The following is a 20,016-nucleotide window of genomic DNA, read 5'->3' as shown; positions in this document are numbered from 1 at the left end:
TCTGGCCATGGGTCACCAGGGATAGAAATAGAGATGAGAACAAAATTAAGAATTCCAGGCCTCTCAGATCTTAGATTCAACAAGGTGTGCATAGTAAGAGGCTGTGGAACTGCCCTCTCAGTGCCCAGCAGAAGAACAGGGCAGATTCAACGATACTTAAGGAAATGAAGTGGGGGCGGGGGGAAGGGGGCGGCAGGGAGGATGTAAAACCATTCCCTGGAAGTCCAGTGGTTAAGACTCTGAGCTTCCACAGGTTTAATCCCAGTGGGGGGAACTGACATTCTGCATGCCACGTGGCAGAGCTAAAAAAAAAAAAAAAACGACTTAGAAAAGAAAATAAATGTATTTGATCTGTAAAACAAGAAGGTAAAGAAGAGTGTGATTAAAATGTGGGATATAGTTCCCACATTTTAATACCTGACCAGGTATTGAACCCAGGCACTGGGAGCCTGGAGTCTTAGCCAGTTGACCACCAGGTAAGTTCCTGTGTCCGATTTTTGGCTGCTGTGAGCCTTCTTGTACATGTTGCTTGGTGGACCTAAGCATTTATTTCTATGGGAGTACATGGGCTTCCCTGGTGGCTCAGCAGGAAAGAATCCACCTGCCAATGCAGGAGCTATGGGTTCGATCCCTGGTTCAGGAAGTTCTCCTGTAGAAGGAAATGGCAACCCACTCCAGTATCCTTGCCTGGGAAATCCCATGGACAAAGGAGCATGGTGGGCTACAAAGTTGCAAAGAGTCAGACAGGATTTACCGGCCAAACAACAACAACTAAAACATAAGAGAAGAGTTTTGGTCGTAGGGTAATCGAACGTTTGGCTTTGGAGAGATATTCCCAGCAAGTTTTCCAGCACGGTTGCTATAATCAACTTACTCACCAGTGTGTGAGAGGGTCCCAGTAGAAGTATACAATTTTATGTCACTGACTTCTTGATAATTTTATTTATTTCCCTATTGGCTGTGCTGGGTCTTTGTTGCTGTGCGGACTTTCCTCTAGTTGCGGCGAGAAGGGCCCACTCTCCAGCTGTGATGTGTGAACTTCTCGTTGCAGTGGTTTCTCTTGTTGTAGAGTGCTGTCTCTAAGGGTACAAGAACTTCGGTAGTTGTGGGGCGAAGGGTCAGCAGTTGCAGTTCCAGGGCTCTAGAGCACAGGCCCAATGGTTGTGACGCACAGGCTTCGTTTCTCCACGGCATGTGGGATCTTCCTGGACCAGGGATCAAACCCGTGTCTCCTGCATCAGCAGGAGGATTCTTTACTGCTGAGCTACCAAGGAAGTCCCTGCTGCTGCTGCTGCTGCTAAGTCACTTCAGTCGTGTCCGACTCTGTGTGACCCTATAGACAGCAGCCCACCAGGCTCTGCCATCCCTGGGATTCTCCAGGCAGGAACACTGGAGTGGGTTGCCATTTCCTTCTCCAATGCATGAAAGTGAAAAGTGAAAGTGAAGTCGCTCAGTCATGTCCAACTCTTCGAGACTCCATGGACTGCAGCCTACCAGGCTCCTCCGTCCATGGGATTTTCCAGGCAAGAGTACTAGAGTGGGGTGCCATTGCCTTCTCCAAGGAAGTCCCTACATGTCACTAAATTCTAAAAAGTGATGGCATGCAAGTCCAGCTAAGATCTGCCCGTGCTTCAGAATCCTCATTTCAAAGTGTTTTCCAGTTCCGATCCAGAAGTAGAGAAAGCATCTCAAAAAGTCTCAAAGGCTGTTGGACAGCAAGGTGATGTCACTTGTCAGGAAGTTTAGAAACTAGAGTTGTCATCTCCTTGGGTGACTTTGAGTCAGTCACCACTCTGGACCTCGGTTCCTCTCTCTGGGAGTGAAGCAGATGGGACCATTTCTAAAGTTTCTTTTAGCTTCAAAGGCAGTGATTCCAAGATGAAAAAATGTTGATGCTGTAATGTTTAGTGAAAAGGCAGAAACAGCACGCTCCATGACTGGGGAAAGTATACTTGCCCAAAGGCATAGACTGGAGAAAAATATACAATGCTTATATTGTTAGGTTGTTGCATATTTATTTTTCTGTTTTTAACGGTATCTTTAAAATTTTGCAGCTGTATGGGTTTTTTAATATTCATCTATTAAAAAATCTTCATCTATACAAATATACATGACATATTAACAGTACTTGACAATGTTATTAATATCTCATATTAATACATGAATTGTTTTTCTCCTTTTAGCTATTAAATAAGACCTGAGGCTTCATTCCCTCTGAATAAACTCTAGACTCAAATTTATTAGACACTTTGAAGTCTCCTAATATTTATTTAACAAATACTTACTGAGCACCTTCTCTGTGCCAGGCACAGTGCTTTGCCCTGAGGGAATGAACAGGGATGAACTAGAGATGGTCTTTAATGTCTAGGAATTTACCACCTGCTGCAGGAACAAGCCCGTAAACAAACAGGTACCGGGCAATGTGCTAAGGTTTATTTTAGGCAACTTGTGAGCTTACCTCTCTCGCTAGGTTTGGGCAAGTAAGGAAAGCTTCCTGGAGGAGATGACCCTCAGCTGACACCTGAAAGGTAGTTTAAAGTAAGCCAGGTAATAGGGAAACAGAAGCGGGGGCCAGCTGGAGCATAGGCGTGGGAGCATCATGGAGCGACAGGAGTCTCAGTGGTGAGGGGTCGTGGGACACGATGAGACAAGGGGTCCTTGAACTGCCAGGGGAAGCACCTGAAAAATATGAAGCCAAGGGACTTCCTTGGCAGTCCAATTGTTAGGATTCCGTGCTCTCAAAGCTGGGCCCAGTTCGATCCCTGCTTGGTCTTGGAATGCAGCCAAAAAAAGAGAGAGAGAGAGAAAGAAGCCAAAGAGTGAGACAGTCAGATGGGAGCTAACCTGTAACTATTCAGCCCTGTCCCCAAGTCCCCGGTACACTTGACCATGAACTGAGATATCACCAGATGTGCATAAACTGGGCTGCCTCCGTGCCCTGCCAGCACTGCTCTGGGTTTTGGTCGGGGAGCTAGAAGACTTGTCAAAAAGCAAGCCATATGGGGCCTGTGGGCCTTTTTGACAACCAAGAGCAAGGTTTGAGCCCTGGAGGGGTGGCTGAGGGTCCCGCCAGGAGGGATGCACAGTAGGTGTGCGGGTGGTGGCCAGAAGGGTGAGAGAATGAGGGGTTCATCCCAACAGAGTCGGAGAGTGTCAGCGGGCATCAGTGGAGGAAACCGGGCCCAGGGAGCAGGGAGCTGAGACCCACTGTGGCTTGTTGTCTCTAGCCAGTGGGGACAGCGGGCAGGCGCTAGAGGAAAGGAGACAGCCCTTTCCCCGGGTCCCTCTCACTCTCTCTGCAAGGCTCCTTTATGCCTTGTCACTGGCGAGCCACCTCAACTGAGCACTCAGTCCCCAGTGGAGATGAGGGCATGTCCATCAGAATCACAGGGTGCAGCTGGAAGCAGGGCAGCCTTCCCAGTTTGGCTGATGACATCTTGATCAAGTTCTCAAGCCTGCAGTCAGCCCCTGACAGCTTCTCTGGGCAGGGGTTCATCTTGGGCCACTCCTGCACCCGCCTGCCCACCCAGGGCACAGCAACTGGCAGACCACAGCCTCCTGCCAAGAAAGGCCTGGAACTCACTAGGTCTCAAGAGGCTTGACTTTCAGCCTCGAGAGCAGTGTCCTCTGAACATGGCCCCCGATCAACAGATGGCAGGCCAATTTAAAGATACAAAAACTTGGTCGTGCGTGTGAGCCCCATAGGGCCGGGGAGGCACCAGCTGCCGCGCGGGGAGGAGGCCGAGGCCGCAGCGTGAGGGAGGCCCCGGCCCCTCTGCGCCTGTGTCTGGCAGAGCCGGTGCAAGACAGAGACAATCCTTCCCAGCCGCCGGGATAATCAAGAGTTTTGGCCGGACCTTCGAGCACACACTGAGACAGTGAGGAGCCAGACGAAAAGCACAGACTATGGCGCTGAAACGGATTAATAAGGAACTCAGTGACTTGGCCCATGACCCTCCAGCACAATGTTCTGCAGGTCCAGTTGGGGATGATATGTTTCATTGGCAAGCCACAATTATGGGACCTAATGACAGCCCATATCAAGGCGGTGTATTCTTTTTGACAATTCATTTTCCTACAGACTACCCCTTCAAACCACCTAAGGTTGCATTTACAACAAGAATTTATCATCCAAATATTAACAGTAATGGCAGCATTTGTCTCAATATTCTAAGATCACAGTGGTCTCCTGCTTTAACTATTTCTAAAGTTCTTTTATCCATTTGTTCACTGCTATGTGATCCAAACCCAGATGACCCCCTAGTGCCAGAGATTGCACACATCTATAAAACAGACAGAGATAAGTACAACAGAATATCTCAGGAATGGACTCAGAAGTATGCCATGTGATGCTACCTTAAAGTCAGAATAACCTGCATTATAGCTGGAATAAACTTTAAATTACTGTTAAAAAAAAAAAGATACAAAAACTTGCTTTCATTTTCACATGCTGTCTAAAAAAGTATAAAGACTTACAGATACATCTCAGGCTAACTAAAACTTTTATCCTGGGTTCCCCCAAGATAGTCTGATATAAAGGCTTCTGTATGGAGAGTTTATTTAGGATGTGGCCCCAGGGAGCAGGAGAGAAGGACAGGCAAGGAGCAGGAGCCAGGAGGAGCTGGGCCAAGGGTGGACCTGATGTGGGCGATTCATGACTCCTTGGGATCATCAGAGACGCCTTAGGAAATATATCTGGGAAGCAATCCCTCTGAGGAATAAAGGGGGAAGTATCTGTTCATCAGCTCTGAGTCCCATTGGTCAAGGATTGCCTCACAAGCATTAACATTCCACACTTCCTGGTTACATGGGGTGAGTACTGGGCCTAACAGGTAACCCGTCCCTGGCGGCACAGGGAGAGGTGGGGCATTGTCAACTCTCACCTGAGACCACCCAGCGCTAGTTGGAATAAAAGGTCAGTTCTGGGACTTCACTGATGGAATCCACCTGCCTGTGCAGGAGACACTGGTTTGATCCTTGGTCCGGGAATATTCCACGTGCCTAGGAGCAACTAAGCCTGTGCATCTCGGCTACTGAAGCCCAAGCACCTAGAGCCTGTGCTCCATGACAAGAGAAGCCACCGCAGTGAGAAGCCCGCACACCACAGATGGAGAGTGGCCCCTGCTCGCTGCAACTAGAGAAAGTCATGTGCAGCAATTAAGACCCAGCACAGCTGAAAATTAACTAAGTATCTTTAAAAAGGATGAGCTCTGCGTAACCAAAGTGGTACACAGAGGTGTCTGATACACTCTATAGACATTCTAACATGCCCCTGTCCACCCCCATGGCCCTCTCTTAACATAACGCAATGGACATCTTTCATTCTTGCCTGCCTAGCATCCATTTCTAACCTAGTTGGTGCACCCCTCTTTGGGCATTAGGAAACCAAGCTTCCCCCAAATTCAGTCCCTGTAGTTGGGTGAGACTGACTTCCCCTCCCTCCCCATGCCCTCAACTCCAAGAGTTGGCCAAGTCCCAGATCCAGCCAATCAGCTAATCTATTCCCCTGTCCACTAGAATGACCGGTTCTGGAAGGTTTCCTGGATCCGGTTGGTACAAGATCTTCATTTCTTCATTTGGATATCTCCACAGCCATATATTAATACTAGGAAAGGTGATTCCATTCCGAGTTTCCAGCATGGGACGTGATGAGCTTATACCAACCAGTACACACAGTCTACTGGATGTAGATGCTAATTTCAGAGTATGCTTGTGACCTAAGTGGCCCAGCCAGGCTGGATCTCAGGACTCTGGCTTGGAATGCAGAAACAGATGTGCCCTTTTGGATGGGAAGTGTATAAGAAGGCCCAGGACTTCCCTGGCAGACCAGTGTTTGGGACTCTGAGCTTCCACTGCAGGGGTCACAGGTTCAATCCTTAGGAGGGGAACTAAGATCCCACAAACCACGTGGTTATTCCGATTAAAAAAAAAAAAGGACCATGATGCTGATGACTGCTGAAAGTCTTCCTAGGGTGCAAAGGTGAACCCATATCAGAAGAAGTCCTCACAGTACATGGCAGAGCAAAAAGACAGACAGAACTGGTCCCTGAGAATGAGGACGTGGGTGAGTTGTGGAATCAACTGAACCTGAAAATCAGCCTCCTTCTGGGATTCCAGTTATAGGAACCAGTCACTCCTCTTCGCTGTTCAAGTCTGGTTAAGGTGGATGTTCTGCTACCTGCAGTTGAACACGATCCTGAGACCCAGTGGAGGTGGTGGTTTAGTCACTTCAGTCGTGTCTGACTCTTTGTGAGCCCCTGGACTGTAACCCACCAGGCTCTTCTGTCGGTGAGATTGCCCAGGCAAGAACACTGGAGTAAGTTGCCATTTCTGTCTCCAGGGGATCTTCCCAACCCAGGGATCAAACTTGCGTCTCCTACATTGCAGGCAGATTCTTTACTGACTGAGCCAACTGGGAAGCACTCAACCGAGACCCAGACTCAGGCGTGAAAGAGAACTGTCGGTTCTTGAAACAATAAAGTCCCAGGGTGGAGACACCCTGAACAAGTGGAGACTTCACACCTGTCATCTCATTTGACCATCATATTTCATCCTGGTAACTATTATCAGGATCCCCACTGAATAAATTAAAAAAAAAAAACAACAAACTCAAATAAAAGCACTAACTTAAACCAATGGCTTTTTAGTGGGAGCAGCTTTGCTCCCCCAGGGGACACTTAATGACTAGAGACTTTTTAGTTGCCACAGCTGGGGGCAGGGGCAGGTATGCACTGGCATCTAGTGGGCAGAGGCCAGGAATGCCGCGCCACAGCTTACAATGCACACAAGAGTCCGCAACAAAGAGGTCTCTGGGCCAAAATGTCAATAGGGCTGAGGTTGAGAAATCCTGCTTGATTAACCGAGGGCCACCTAGGTGCTAAACTCAGAGTCAAATCTAAGGGGCTGCACCAAATGCAGCAGGGCCCACCGTGGACGCGCAGAGCAGCCCAGCCCCGGAGCCTATCAGGTTCGCCACAGGGAAGTCACAGGAGATCGAGGGGCCTAGGGGCCAGAGGCAAGGGGAGCCCAGCCACTTCCGAGGGCACCATGAGCTTGTACCAGCTTCGCCCTCGGTCAGATGCGTTCCAGGGCGAGCCCCTTGCAGATTCCTGCATAATTTCTTGGCTGTGGTGGCCTGTGCTTCCGGGAACCTGGGGAGGTCTGTGGCTCCATGCCCAGTGTCCCAACTCCATTTCTACCTGTTTGTCTGGCATTTGCTGTACAAAATTGGAAATTAATAATTCATCTCACAGTATGAATAATTCAGCAGAGGGGACAAAGGGCTGCCGGCAATGGTTGACATCACAGAAACAGACTAGACTGCCTTCAAAAGGAGGCTCTACGGCCAAGCGCTGTCTGGACCCGAGTGACTCTGATGCTGGACAACTGAACGGAGCCCTCCTTGGGCATGTGTGGGGCGGTGAGGACAGTGGGACTCCCAGAAGGGAATTCGGGATCCTATCCTTTTCCCTCCATCACTTCCAGCCTCTAAAGCCTTTATGGTTCATTACAGCCCAGCTTCACTGGCACCTATTCCAGGAAACCTTCCATGATACCCTCAACCAACTGAAGCAAAAATGCATTTCTCTCTGATCCCATGTGTTAGTTACTTAGCCCTGACCTCTACTAACCTCACAGCCTTGCACTAAACCGTCTTTCTGCTGCCAGAGACTCTGGAGCCGTGGAATGGGTTTTCTAGTGTGAAGGGAGAAAGAGGTTCAACAGAGAGCTAGTGTAACTGACTCTTAGCATTTCAGGATTGTGCTCATTTGAGGTTCAGATAAAACCTGGCAGCCCTTCTACAGAAAAAAAAAAACCTCCCCAATATATCCACAGACATTTCAGGGGAAGCAGAGGTCCTGGAACCCCTTTACTGACTCAGGTTTAGAATTCCTGCCTCACAAGGAGCCTTCCCTGAAGGAGGGGGCTACAATTGTCCAGAGTGTGGAACACAGCAGAGTCCCCCAGCCTTGCAGTGCCTTGAAATGGCCATGTCATTTGTGCCAAGGTATTTGAAGACAGTGAATAATCAAGGAGCTATTAGACTCTTGTGACACTGGGCAAGTCACTGCCCATCTCTGGGCCACAGTTTGTTTGCTTGGAATTAGAAGAGTTGGTCTAGATTATCCTGGCACTCTGATTCAATCATTTATCAAACAAATATTTATTGTTATTGGCTGTCAGGTACCTAGCTAAGAACTGGGAATAAGGTTAGCGAACAAACAGATGAGGTTCCTAACTTGTCAAGACACATAGTCTAATGAGGAGGCAGTCACTAATTAAATGATCACACAAAAAAATATAAGGTGATGAGTTGTGATCACAGGGTAAGTGCAGGGAGCTAGGTAGGAGTGTATATGTCAGGGGAGTGATTATAACTTGGAGAAGGAAGAGATGAAGACTTCACCCTGATGAGGAGAGCACTGGGGTAGTTCAGGCTGAGGAAGCAGCATGGATAGGGCCCTGAAGCGTGAGGCGGCTGGGGCACTTAAAGATCAGGTGCTCACTTCAGCAGCACATACACTAGAATTGAAACCATTAAGAGAACGTTAGCCCGGTCCCTGTGCAGGGGTGACGTGCAAGTTCAGGAAGTGCTCCATGTTTTTGACAAATACACACTGTTGACGGGCTTCCCAGGTGGCTCAGTGGTAAAGAATCCTCCTGCCATTGCAAGACTCAGGAGACAAGGGTTCAATCCCTGGGTTGCGAAGATCCCCCTGGAGGCAGAAATGGCAACCCACTCCAGTATTCTTGCCCCTGGGAAATCCCATGAACAGAGGAGCCTGGCGGGCTGCAGTCCATGGGGTGGCAGGCCCTGGAGTGGCAAAGAGTAGGACACAACTGAGCATGCACGAGTTCACACTGTTGATACTCTGTATAAAATAGATAACTCATGAGAACCTACTGTATAGCTTAGAGAACTATGCTTAACGATGCTCTGTGCTGACCTAAGTGGGAAAGAAATCCAAAAAAGAGAGGGGATATTTTATATATATATATAAACATATATATATATTTTATATATATATACAAACATATATGACTTATTATGCTATATGGTAGAAATTAACACAATATTGTAAAGCAAAATAAAAATTAAAAAAAAAAAGAACTTAGAAGCTCAGAATGGCTTCATTCTGGAGTCTGCTGGGGACTATGCAGCCCAGGGAGTAAACATCCAGGAACATGAGAAGGCAGAGTCCCTCTCTTTTCATGATAACCAAGGGATATCTTCCAGTAACTTCGTTTGATGCTCTCCCAAGGAAAGCTAAAGAGCTGGTACTATTTCACTGCATTGAAACTTCAGGTTTATTGGTTAAAAACATCAAGTACTAAAATTTCCCATCACCAGAGTAACTGAAGGTGTCTTTTGAAAACCCTTCTACTCATATCTTACATTAAAAGTATGAGATGCTACCAAATAAAAAATGTTTAATTTTATTTATTTATTTTTTGGCCATGCCATGGCATACGTGCCATGAATCAAACCTGTACCCTTGCAGTGGAAGCATGAGTCCTAACCATTGGACTGCCAGAGAACCCCCCAAAAACATTTAATCTTAAAGCGAAGCAAAAATCCCCCGGCCCAGCCCTCACTGCAATTTAAACTATGTCCCAGCCCTAGAGGAATTATTTCTACCTCCTGGTTCTGTGGCTCCAAGGCCCCACACTGATGATTACTGAAAGCCTGGATGTACCAATTGCCACTTTGATGGGTGGTCTGAGAGCAGTGTCGCCGAGCTTCACGGGGCAGACAGAGCTACCCTTTCATCTCCCTGGGTGGAGCTTTAGGCTGGAGCCAGCACGGAGGCTTCAGTTCTGGGGCCCCTTCTGCCCCCCGCCAGCTGCTGGACATCTCTGGGCAAATCTCATGCCCTCTCTGGGGCCTCAATTTCCTTATCCACCAAAGGAGAGATTGGGACTACATGTTTGATAAGGTTCTTTTCTTTGACTCGGGTGTTCTCTGTCCTCTTCTTTCTAAAAGGCATGAACCCAGAAATTTTCAAAATCTTTCCAACAACTATTCATAGGCTAGTGACAGAAGGTGAGATAAACACCACTATCTGTAAATTATAATGAGTGGATAATTAGCTGCCTTTAAATTAAGCCTCCCTTCTTGGAAGCCAGGAGGCTTAGTTTTTCAAGTTGTTTATCATTATCGTCCTTTAACGCTGTTTTTCTCACCACAACCCAGAGGGAAAGAGAAGAATGACAAGCAGATGTTTTGTTATTAGGGGCCCTGGGGGATGATCTGATACTTCCACTGCAGTGATCATTCTCCAGATTCCTCTTGAGTCAGCAGAAGCTTTGATGAACTCGACAGAGGGCAGGGGGATCGGACAGACACGGCCCATCGAGAGAAAGCCTGGCTCAACAGAAAGCTGCTGGGGACAGCAGTTCCTGGCCGGCGACAGCATGGATTATGAAATTTGTATTTTTATGTAACACTTTGCAAAGAGATTTCATTGCCATTGTTTCATTTTCTCATGAGGATTCTTTGCCACTGCCTGAGTTCAAACCACTGTCATCTTCCACACAAGTCTCTCTCATCGCACAGTCTCCCTAGCTGTCGCAGGTTGCCTGTAAAAACGGCCATCAAAAATCCATAGAAAGTAGATTAGTGGTTGCCTGTGGTGGTGCAGTGGTAAAGAAAGAGCCTGCCAGTGCAGGAGACTTGGGTTCAATCCCTGGGTGGGGAAGATTCCACTGGAGAAAGAAATGGCAACCCACTCCAATATTCTCGCCTGGGAAATCCCATGGACACAGGAGCCTGGCAGGCTACAGTCTGTGGGATCACAAAGACTTGCACATGACTTTCTTTATTTTTTGTAATTAATTTATTTTTTATTGGAGGCAAATTATTTTACAATATTATATTGGTTGGTTTTGCCATACATTGACATGAATTCGCCCCGGGTTTACATAAGTTCCCCCTCCTGAACCCCCCTCCCCCCTCCCTCCTCCCTTTATCCTCCCTCTGGGTCATCCCCACATGCCAGCTCTGAGCATCCTATAACATGCATTGACCCTGAACTAGTGATTCATTTCACATATGACAACATACGTGTTTCAATGCCATTCTCCCAAATCATCCCACCCTCACCCTCTCCCACAGAGTCCCAAAGACTGATCTATACATCTGTGTCTCTTTTGCTGTCTCGTATACAGGGTTATCATTTGCCTTTTTTCTAAATTCCATATATATGCGTTAGTATGCACATGACTTTCGACTAAACAACAACAGTGGATGGAGAGGAGGGCTAGTGCTTCTCGCCCTTGAATCAAAGCTGGCCTTGCAACTTGCTTTGACCAATGCAATGTGGAAGAGGTGATGTTGTATCAGACCCTATATATGACTGAAATCATGGTGTGCGACTTCTAAGGCTAGACCACAGAGGCATCAGTGCTTCTGCTTTGATCTCTTGGATTACTCCTTCTGAAGGAAGCCAGGGACCACGTTGCAGGGATGTTCAAGCAGTCCTGTTGAGAGCAACCGTGGCTTCTTGCCAACAGTCGTTATCAACTTGCCAGCGATATGAGTGGATCACCTGGAAGTGGATTCTCCAGCTCTGATCAAGGCTTCAGGGGAGCGCAGTCCCAGCTGACATCTGATTGCATCTTCGTGAGAGACCCTGAGCCAGATCCACCCAGCTGAGTCACTTTGGAATCCTTAATCCACAGAAACCATGTCAGATAATAAATACTCATTACTGCTCTAAGCCACTGAGTTTTGGGGCAATTCGTTGCACAACAGTAGATAACTAATACAGTGGTTCACCCTCAAATCTGGGTAAAGAGTCACTCCTGCTCCATGTGGACTGAACTGGGAAGGATGGTTCTCTGAGTGAAATGAGTAGGACTCTACTACGGTCCTTCTCCCCTATCCTCGTCCTTCCTTTTTGTCTGTGGAAAAACTTTAGACAAAGAATGTTCAATGAGAGATGAGAACAAAAACTATCAAAGGAGACCAAATAATGATAGTTTAGTCAGTAAGCGTCGTCAAGGACCTCTAATTCCTTCTCAAGGGCTATAGATAATATTCTGAATCATCCTAGGAGCTGTCTTATAGATACATAATGACCAGACTGCAGCCAACAATAAACTGCCACAATCCTGATAATTGGCCTCAAGGAAATGGGAACAAACTGACCATGGAACTGCAGATTAACTGTACCTCAAATAATCAAGATGACGCTAGTTAGACCACTGATGACCAAATTCAGGACGACTGTCAGAGCTGACTGTGCTGTTTCTGCATGTAACCCCCACCCCCGTTTGTAAAAGCTCTTGCCCCCCGGATAGTCAGAGGGGGAGTCAGCCTTTGGAGAGGAATCCGTCCCCTCCCCACCCTGATGCCTCACTGTTGTTGTTGTTTTAGTCACTAAGTGGTGTCTGACTCTTTTGAGACCCCATGGGCTGGAGCCCACCAGGCTCCTCTGTCTGTGGGACTTACCAGGCAAGAATACTGGAGTGGGTTGCCATTTCCTTCTCCAGGGGATCTTCCTCATCCAGGGATCAAATCCATGTCTCCTGCACTGGCAGGCGGATTCTTTACTGCTGAGCCACCAGGGAAGCTCACCCACTCCGCCCCAAAGCTGGCATCCAAAATAAAGCAAACTTTATTTTGCTTTACTTTTCCCTTTCCACCAACCTAGCCTCTCTATTGGTTTTCAAGCAGCTAGCAGCCAGACCCCAATTTGGTTACATGAGGAGTGGTCAAGCTACTGTTAGTGGGAAAATAGAGGAAATGAACATTGTGCAGGCCACGCAACAGCTCACCTCAACAATGGTCCTCTGCAAACACAAGCTTGTTGGAGGGTTGAAGCACAAAGGCAATACTGATTCATTTTAGGTGACTCAGAGCATCAGGGCCAGGTGGAACTCAGACCCAGGTATTCCAGTGCTGATTTTCTAGCTCCAACTACTGACAGTATTTCTCTTTATTTATTCCTAGACTTGCCTGATTCTGAGCACCACAGACACTTGCTTCTATTGCCAATAAAAATAATTGGCATTAAATTAAGTTAGTTGTGGTTATGTTCCTTTTAATATAGAAAACAGAGGCCCCCCAAGTTCCTCCATACTTGTGTGTAACTGATACATGGTTTGAGGCTTCTCCTGTTAACGTGGTTTTTTAATTCCATTTCATTTGGACATATGACAGCTCAGACAAGGATGTCTCCTTTGGAACCTCACATTTCTCATTAATTTCTTCTGGAAAATGAGAGAAAACAAAGATGAAATAAATATAAGGGTTAACATTTCAGTGGAAGGGTTTCCCTGGTGGTCTACTGGTTAAGAATCTGCTAGCCGGTGTAGGAGATATGGGTTTGATTCCTGGTCTGGGAAGATTCCACAAGCCACAGAGCAACTAAGCTCATGCGCTATAGCTACTTGGCCTGTGTGCCCTGAAGCCCTTGCTCTCCAACAAGAGAGACCAACCACGATGAGAAGCCTGAGCACTGCAACGAAGAGTGGCCCTCATGTGCTGTATCAAGGACCCAGAACGGCCAAAAATAAATTTTTTAAAACCGCTCCAATGGATAGGGAGCCTCCTTCCTTCCTCTCTTTGCTCATTTTCTTCATTCCTTGCTTACTCCCCACTAACATTTCTTGAGCACCTACTATGTGCTTGGTATTGTCTGTACTGTCTCATTTAGCCTCCAAATGATGAAGTGGGTACCAATGATCCCCTTTTGACAGATGAGGAAACTGAGACACATTCAGAGAAGTCAGGTGTCTTGTTGGAACTTTCTGTCTTTTTATAAGTCATGCTGTGCTGTGCTTAGGCGTGTCTGACTCTGCGACCCCATGGATGGTAGCCACCAGGCTCCTCTGGGATTCTCCATGCAAGAACACTGGAGTGGGTTGCCATGCCCTCCTACAGGGAATATTCCCTACCCAGGTCTCCCGCATCACAGGCGGATTCTTTTACTGACTGAGCCACCAGGGAAGCCCAAGAATACTGGGGTGGGTAGTCTATCCCTTCTCCTGAGGATCTTCTCCACCCAGGAATTGAACCTGGGTCTCCTGCATTGCAGGCAGATTCTTTACCAGCTGAGCTACCAGGGAAGCCCATAGTCAAGTTAGTTAGCTTTAAAACTTCAGTGACATTAATACATTGGAAATAATGAAACCAATCCATACATTTATGCCATTAGTCCTACTTTAAGCTTTATCTGTACCAAAGACTGCCACACGTGTCCTTACAATCAACCACCAATATACAAATTAAATTGCCTGTGTGATGCCATCAAATGGGTGTGATGCCAGAGGGAAAAAAAAAAAGAGTGACCAGGACGTTTTCCTCTGTCTTTTTTAGATCACTGGATGACAAGTTTACCTGAAAAAATTGATGTCAATAAAAGACCGCATCCCCTGTCCTGACACAGTTTATAGCATTTAGCTGCAGAATTCCTCCTGGACTTGAGGAACCCAGGTAGCACACTTGGTTTTTCCAAGAGGTGGAACCACACCTGCTCTCCGCCCACCTCCCACCATTCCGCTAAAGCAGCAAGGGTGCTAGGAGCGGAAAGTGTGGGTACAGCCTCTCCTGTACCTACAGGGGGCGGAGTCTTGGGCTGGGGGCGGGGCCCCGGGCCCGGCTTCTCGGCGGCAGTTGGCTCCGGGGGCGGGGTCGGGCCGAGGCTTCCTGTCTGCGCCTGCGGAATAGCTGTTTGACCCCGGAAGTGCCTGCGCTCTGGGAGCTGTCACCGTGGACCGCGGCGGCGGCGGCGGCGGCAGCGGCGGTACATCGCCCGCAGAGGAGCCGGCAAGGTGAGTGCGTGGCTGATCCTCGCGGACGTGGGGCATCGGACCTGGGAGGGGCTGCAGCCGTGCCTCACGCGGCCTCGGGCCTCCCGCCTCGATGGCAGGGCCAAGGCTTAGGCTGCCCCAGGGGCCATGAATCGCCCCGTTCCTCCCACCCCTCCAACCCGACCTCGGAGTCAGGCCGCCAGAGCTTAGAGTCTTAGGGTCCTAGGATCGGCCCCAGAATGACCTTGGCCTTGGGCGAGACGCCGTCCTCCCACCCTCACCTAGAGCTTCAGTTTCCTCAGGGTTCATTCATTCGTTCAACAAATGTTATGTCCAGCGCCTCCTACGTGGGCACAGATCTAGCTGGGCACTGGGGATATAAACAGAGCAACAAGGGAAGTTCCCGCCCTCATCGAGCTTACAGTCTAGTGGGCGGAGACAGTCGACGACAAAGAAATGCGCTAGGTAATTAAAGATATGACTGCAACCGGAGGAGTGAGTACTTTAGATAGGGCAATCTGGTACGATCTCTGAGGAGGGTAATTAATACTGAAGCGAGACCAGAAGGGTTAAGACAGAGAAACTGAGACAGGAGTAGCCTTGGGGATGCTCCCAGGCCTTCTTGTGCTTACTCCAAGCTCCCCTTCAAAAGAAAGCCCTCTCCTAAATTTTTAACTGCTCTGCTTGACACTGAGGATCCACTGTGGGATGGGGCACAGGTATCGTCATGATCACTGACCTTGTCATTTTTAGAGTCCAGTTATTGCCTAGTTAATTTCTACTCCTACTGTAGATGAAAACTCAGATATTCCTTGACATCCTCTCTCTGTCGAGTCAGTTTTCTTTGTTAAATGCTGTCATAGCCTCATGGGCCTTGTCTGCAAAGCATACTCACAGTATTGAATTTTCCTTGTTCGTGTGGCTGTTTGGTTCGTATCTATCTTGTTAACCATCAAGACTGTAAACTCTGTGAAGGGCAGAATCAGGTCTGTTATTTGCCCGCCTTAGGATTCTCCAGGCTTCAGTGCCTGGCACATAGTAGGTGCTCAAAAACTGTTTGAAGGGACAAGTAAGGTTATTACAGTTTTTGCTCTCCAGTGGTTCACAGAAGGCCTCTCCTGCCACCGGGTTGTCACCTTCTCTTTCTGACTATGTCTCTCCTCTCCTAAATCTTTAGCACAGCATTTGAGACTCCTTTTAAAGTGGCTCCATCTTTTCTATCTAACCTCTTCTCTCCACTTCTTGTGTTTTCAGCCACACCAGATGTCTCCCTCATTCTTCAAAGCCACAGGCTCTGAGCCTTTGCTCATGCTTGCTCTTTCCTTAGAATGTCCTTCGTTTCCATCTGTTTCTCCTATCCTTCAACAGCCAGGTTGTAGGTCACCTTCTCTGTGACCTTCTTCCTTTCTGTGCTGTGCTCGTTTTGGAAATTTCCAGTTATAGCTCTAACTACATAGATTAATAGCCATTTACATGCCGAGGTCCCAGAAGATATTCAGTAAGTATTTGCTGAGTAATTGAGAAAGCCCAGTGTGCTCAGCTTATGATTAGGACTTGAATAATAATAAGAAGTAAACTTTACTGGGGGCTTCCTGGGTGGCTCAGTGGTAAAGAACCCGCCTGCCAATGCAGGAGACATGGGTTTGAACCCTGGGTTGGGAAGATACCCTGAAGAAGGAAATGGCAACCCACACCAGTATTCTTGCCTGGGAAATCCCATGGACAGAGGAGCCTGGCAGGCTACGGTCCACGGGGTCACAAAAGAGTCAGACATGACTTAGTGACTAAACAACAACAAACTTAACTGCCTGCTTATTATGTGCCAAGTACTGTGCTGACCACTTAGTATTGGTTACTTATGTCAACCCTGAGAGATTATGAGATTATGTACTGTTCTCATCCCGATTTTACAGATGAGGAGATCGGAGTGTAAAGAAGTTAAGGAACTGCTCAGGTCTCAACATGGGTAGGATGGAGGCAAGACTTGAACCCAGGCTGTGGAACCGTCATACCAGCCTGAGTCTAAACTGCCCTTATAGGCTCTGGCCCGTAGGAGTAGATTTCTTCTTAAAGCAGGTTGCTGTCTTTGCCTGTCTAGACCTGGACTCTGGGAGCTAGCATTTTAAGGGTGGAGCCGCCTCCTCCTTATGACTCTTTCCCATCCTAGGTCCCCGCGCTGGACACGCCTACTCCAGTCTTTGGAAGGTGAGCATGGAGAGGACTGGGCCTGGGCTTCATTTAGACTTCCGCACTGGTGAGCTGACCACTGATGTTTCCAGCTATCCTCCCAGCATCTTTCAGGGGTTAGGAAAGAAGTATTTTTAGCATACTCAGGACCAGAGACCCAGGTGCCAAGGCATAAGAGCTGGGCTTCAGTTTCAACTTGGCTACTCAGGTAGCCTGAGCAAATCAGGGCCCCTCTTTGGACATCTGAGCATAGTAATCCTTGTCGTTCTTCACTGGGCTATTGTGAAAGGCTAGTAAGATAGTAGCTCAATTAGAAATCGTGTACTGACTCAATAGACATGAGTTTGAGCAAACTCTGGCAGATAGTGAAGGACAGGGAAGCCTGGTATGCTGCAGTCGATGGGGTCACAAAGAGTCAGACACGATTGAGCTACTGAACAGCAACAACAAATATACAGCAGATGGTGTTATCTACATTTTGCAGGGGTGAAAGATGAAAGCTCAGTCACAGGGACCATGTGTTTGATCCACTATCCACTGAGATCCTAGTGCTAGAATGGGCCTTGGGGACTAGACAGACCAGACTAGGGACTAGTTCCTTCTCTTTACATCCCATGTGAAGATGGGATGGTATCTTCACAGTCTTTAAAGCAGCCCCTGAACCAAGGTTCCTTGTGCACCAAGCTGCTTCCCACCTCTTTACCTTCGTTCCTGCTGTTTCCTCCACCTGGGACACCCTTCTTCCCAGTCTCCACTATTAAGACTCAACTCAGGCTCTCCTGAGCTTTAGGCACTCCTCTAGAAATGCTCTCCATACAGCCACAAGCCCCTGCCCCCAGCTCAACTGCCCTAGAGTCAGCACAGCAAATGGTGAAGAGCCAGCCTGCTTCGCCAGCCACTAACTCTGAGACCTAGGGGAAGTTGTTTTTTATCTCCCCTGAGCCTCTGCTTCCTCATTGGTAAAGTGTTAGTTGCTTAATCATGTCTGACTCTTTGCAGTCCCATGGAGTATAACACGCCAGGCTCCTCTGTCCATGGGATTCTCCAGGCAAGAACCAGAGTGGGTTGCCATGCCCTTCTCCAGGGGATCTTCTCAACCCAGGGACCAAACCAGGGTCTCCCGCACTGCAGGCGGATTCTTTACCGTCTGAGCCATTAGAAAAGCTCATTGGTAAAATGAAGGTAATGAGATTAATAGCACCAACCCTGGACTTGTTACAAGCATTAATACAGGTGAAGCCAGTTAAGATGTCTGGAGTGAGTTCACGCTGAGAAAGTGGCTCAGAAGAGCACCAGGACCTGAGCGCCGTGCCCTGCTGCTCTTATTGTTGTCATTATTATTGGACCGGAAGCGCCCAGAGCAGAGACCAGGCCCTATCAGGCTGTCTTTGCGACACTAGGGCCTGGCCTGATATCTGAGAGACAGGACTGCAGGGACTCATGGCTGCCTGTGTCCCTTAGCACCTCGGGGAGGGCTCAGGAGGTGACGGTTTCCTCATCCTACCCTTCATACTTCGTCCTGTCGTCATTGAGATGTGCCAGCCTTCTGTGGCATGTCTTGTTAAGAGCCCTGAGTCACTTCTGTTCCATGATTCAGCCAATATGCACGTCCCTCCTGTGGATCAGGCCAAGTGTCATTGAGAAATGAGTGTTGGACTGGGAGACAGGAGACGTGGGGTCTGCCACTTACTGACTCTGAGGCCAGTTTGGGCCTCTCTAGAGAGGAGGTCACTCCGGCAGGTTTCCGTGAATTCTCTGTGAAAACCATATCCTTCTTCCCTGAAGCCTAGAAAGTTTGTAAAATCTTAACACCCTCTGCAAGGGAGGAAAGTCCCATGGCTTCAATCCCCCCAAATCTGGTTAAAATGGTAAGAAAAGTGTCATTATATTCAGTTCTTCATCAACTATTTCATGAAGCCACCTCTGGACCAGGCCCATGCTGGTCACAGGAAACAGCAAGAGAAGGAGAACCCAGGCCCTGGCTTCCCAGAGTTCACAGGCCAAGGAGGGCATGGAGCTGGAACCATGGGAAGGATAATCTAGTGACTTTTCACCAGTCCTTCACGAATTGGGTGGGAATTGGAGAAGGAACTGGCAACCCACTCCAGTATTCTCACCTGGAGAATCCTATAGACAGAGGAGCGTGGTGGGCTATAGTCCATGGGGTCGCAAGAGTGGGACATGACTCAGTGACCAAACCACCACCATATCGGGTGTCACCTGGGGAGTGTTTTTTACCTCCTCAGCTGAGAACTGCCACTTTAGGCAAAAAAAGTCACTGGTCTAGGTGAGTAGTTGTGGGAACCAGGCCTTTGAAGCCCTCCAGGAGCCCCTGAGGCCAGAGGTTGAAGCTTCTCTCCTGGCTCTGGGGTGAGCCCCAGAGCAGGGCCCTATCCCTGGAGCCTCTGCGTCTGCTCTCTTCCTACCGTCCATGTTCCTTTCAGGAGAGCCACGCAGCACAATGCCCGCCCTGCCCCTGGACCAACTCCAGATCACCCACGAGGACCTGAAGACAGGAAAGCTGAGGACTTCGCCTGCGCTGGTGAGCCAGTGCCTTGAGGCCGTTCAGCCCGATACTGATATTATCGCACTTGCAATCTCAGAAGCAAAAAAGTAAATTCCTTCTTTATCAGTTCTACAAATGACCTGAGGGCCACAGTCTATGTTTCAGGAGCCAGGATGCTGTTAGGTCTTTCCAGGCCCCAGTGCAGAAGTTTTCTTTCCCCAGCAGCAGCTTGAGTTTGAGTGGTATTTTCCACCTCACCACCCCATACCTTCCCTGCAAAGCATTTCATTTTGAATCAAAGACTGATGGCAGCTCTGACTCAGCCCAAGCTGGCTGGGCAACGGGGCTGGCCCAAAGCCGGATCTGGGGATTGGACCCTGCAGGAGGTGCTCAGATTTCAGCTGGGCCTTTTTCAGAGCTGTCCCAGCTGCGGTCTACTTGGCAGTGGGGGGCGGAGGGGGGAACACTGATAATGTCAGAGGTCAGGTCTGAACGGGCTAAGAAGCACTACGTGCAGACCCGGCAGGGCTGGTGAGACTGAGAATGGAAGTGAGCATGCCGATGAC

At 48.4% G+C, this 20,016-nt stretch overlaps 1 protein-coding gene, 1 non-coding gene and 1 pseudogene across 10 annotated transcripts in view; all 3 read left to right on the top strand.

The window, feature by feature from the left end:
• The first annotated feature begins 3,689 nt into the window (after window positions 1-3,689).
• Window positions 3,690-4,402, top strand: LOC148774919 (ubiquitin-conjugating enzyme E2 D3 pseudogene; annotated as a pseudogene).
• A 4,097-nt stretch (window positions 4,403-8,499) lies between these two features.
• LOC129542952 (U6 spliceosomal RNA) lies at window positions 8,500-8,606 on the top strand. Its single transcript, XR_008683204.1, has one exon. It is a non-coding gene; the product is annotated as a U6 spliceosomal RNA (small nuclear RNA).
• Window positions 8,607-14,661: 6,055 nt separating this feature from the next.
• Window positions 14,662-20,016, top strand: part of ASCC2 (activating signal cointegrator 1 complex subunit 2) — a 35,943-nt gene continuing 30,588 nt past the window's right edge. For 5 of the 9 annotated variants that reach the window (XM_088828322.1, XM_088828320.1, XM_088828319.1 and 2 more), the window contains exons 1-3: window positions 14,662-14,778; window positions 16,925-16,962; window positions 19,389-19,486. In XM_088828322.1, the coding sequence (XP_088684448.1) occupies window positions 19,406-19,486 (81 nt within the window). In that variant the 5' untranslated portion in view covers window positions 14,662-14,778; window positions 16,925-16,962; window positions 19,389-19,405. The remainder of the gene's footprint in view (window positions 14,779-16,924; window positions 16,963-19,388; window positions 19,487-20,016) is intronic. The other 4 variants (XM_088828323.1, XM_088828321.1, XM_088828318.1 and 1 more) reach the window with 2 other exon arrangements.

Source organism: Moschus berezovskii, chromosome 19 (assembly GCF_049115385.1).
Source record: "Moschus berezovskii isolate FMDL1 chromosome 19, NW_MosBer_1.0, whole genome shotgun sequence".
In the NCBI taxonomy this organism is placed as follows: domain Eukaryota; kingdom Metazoa; phylum Chordata; class Mammalia; order Artiodactyla; family Moschidae; genus Moschus; species Moschus berezovskii.
This window is presented reverse-complemented; position numbering and strand designations above follow the sequence as displayed.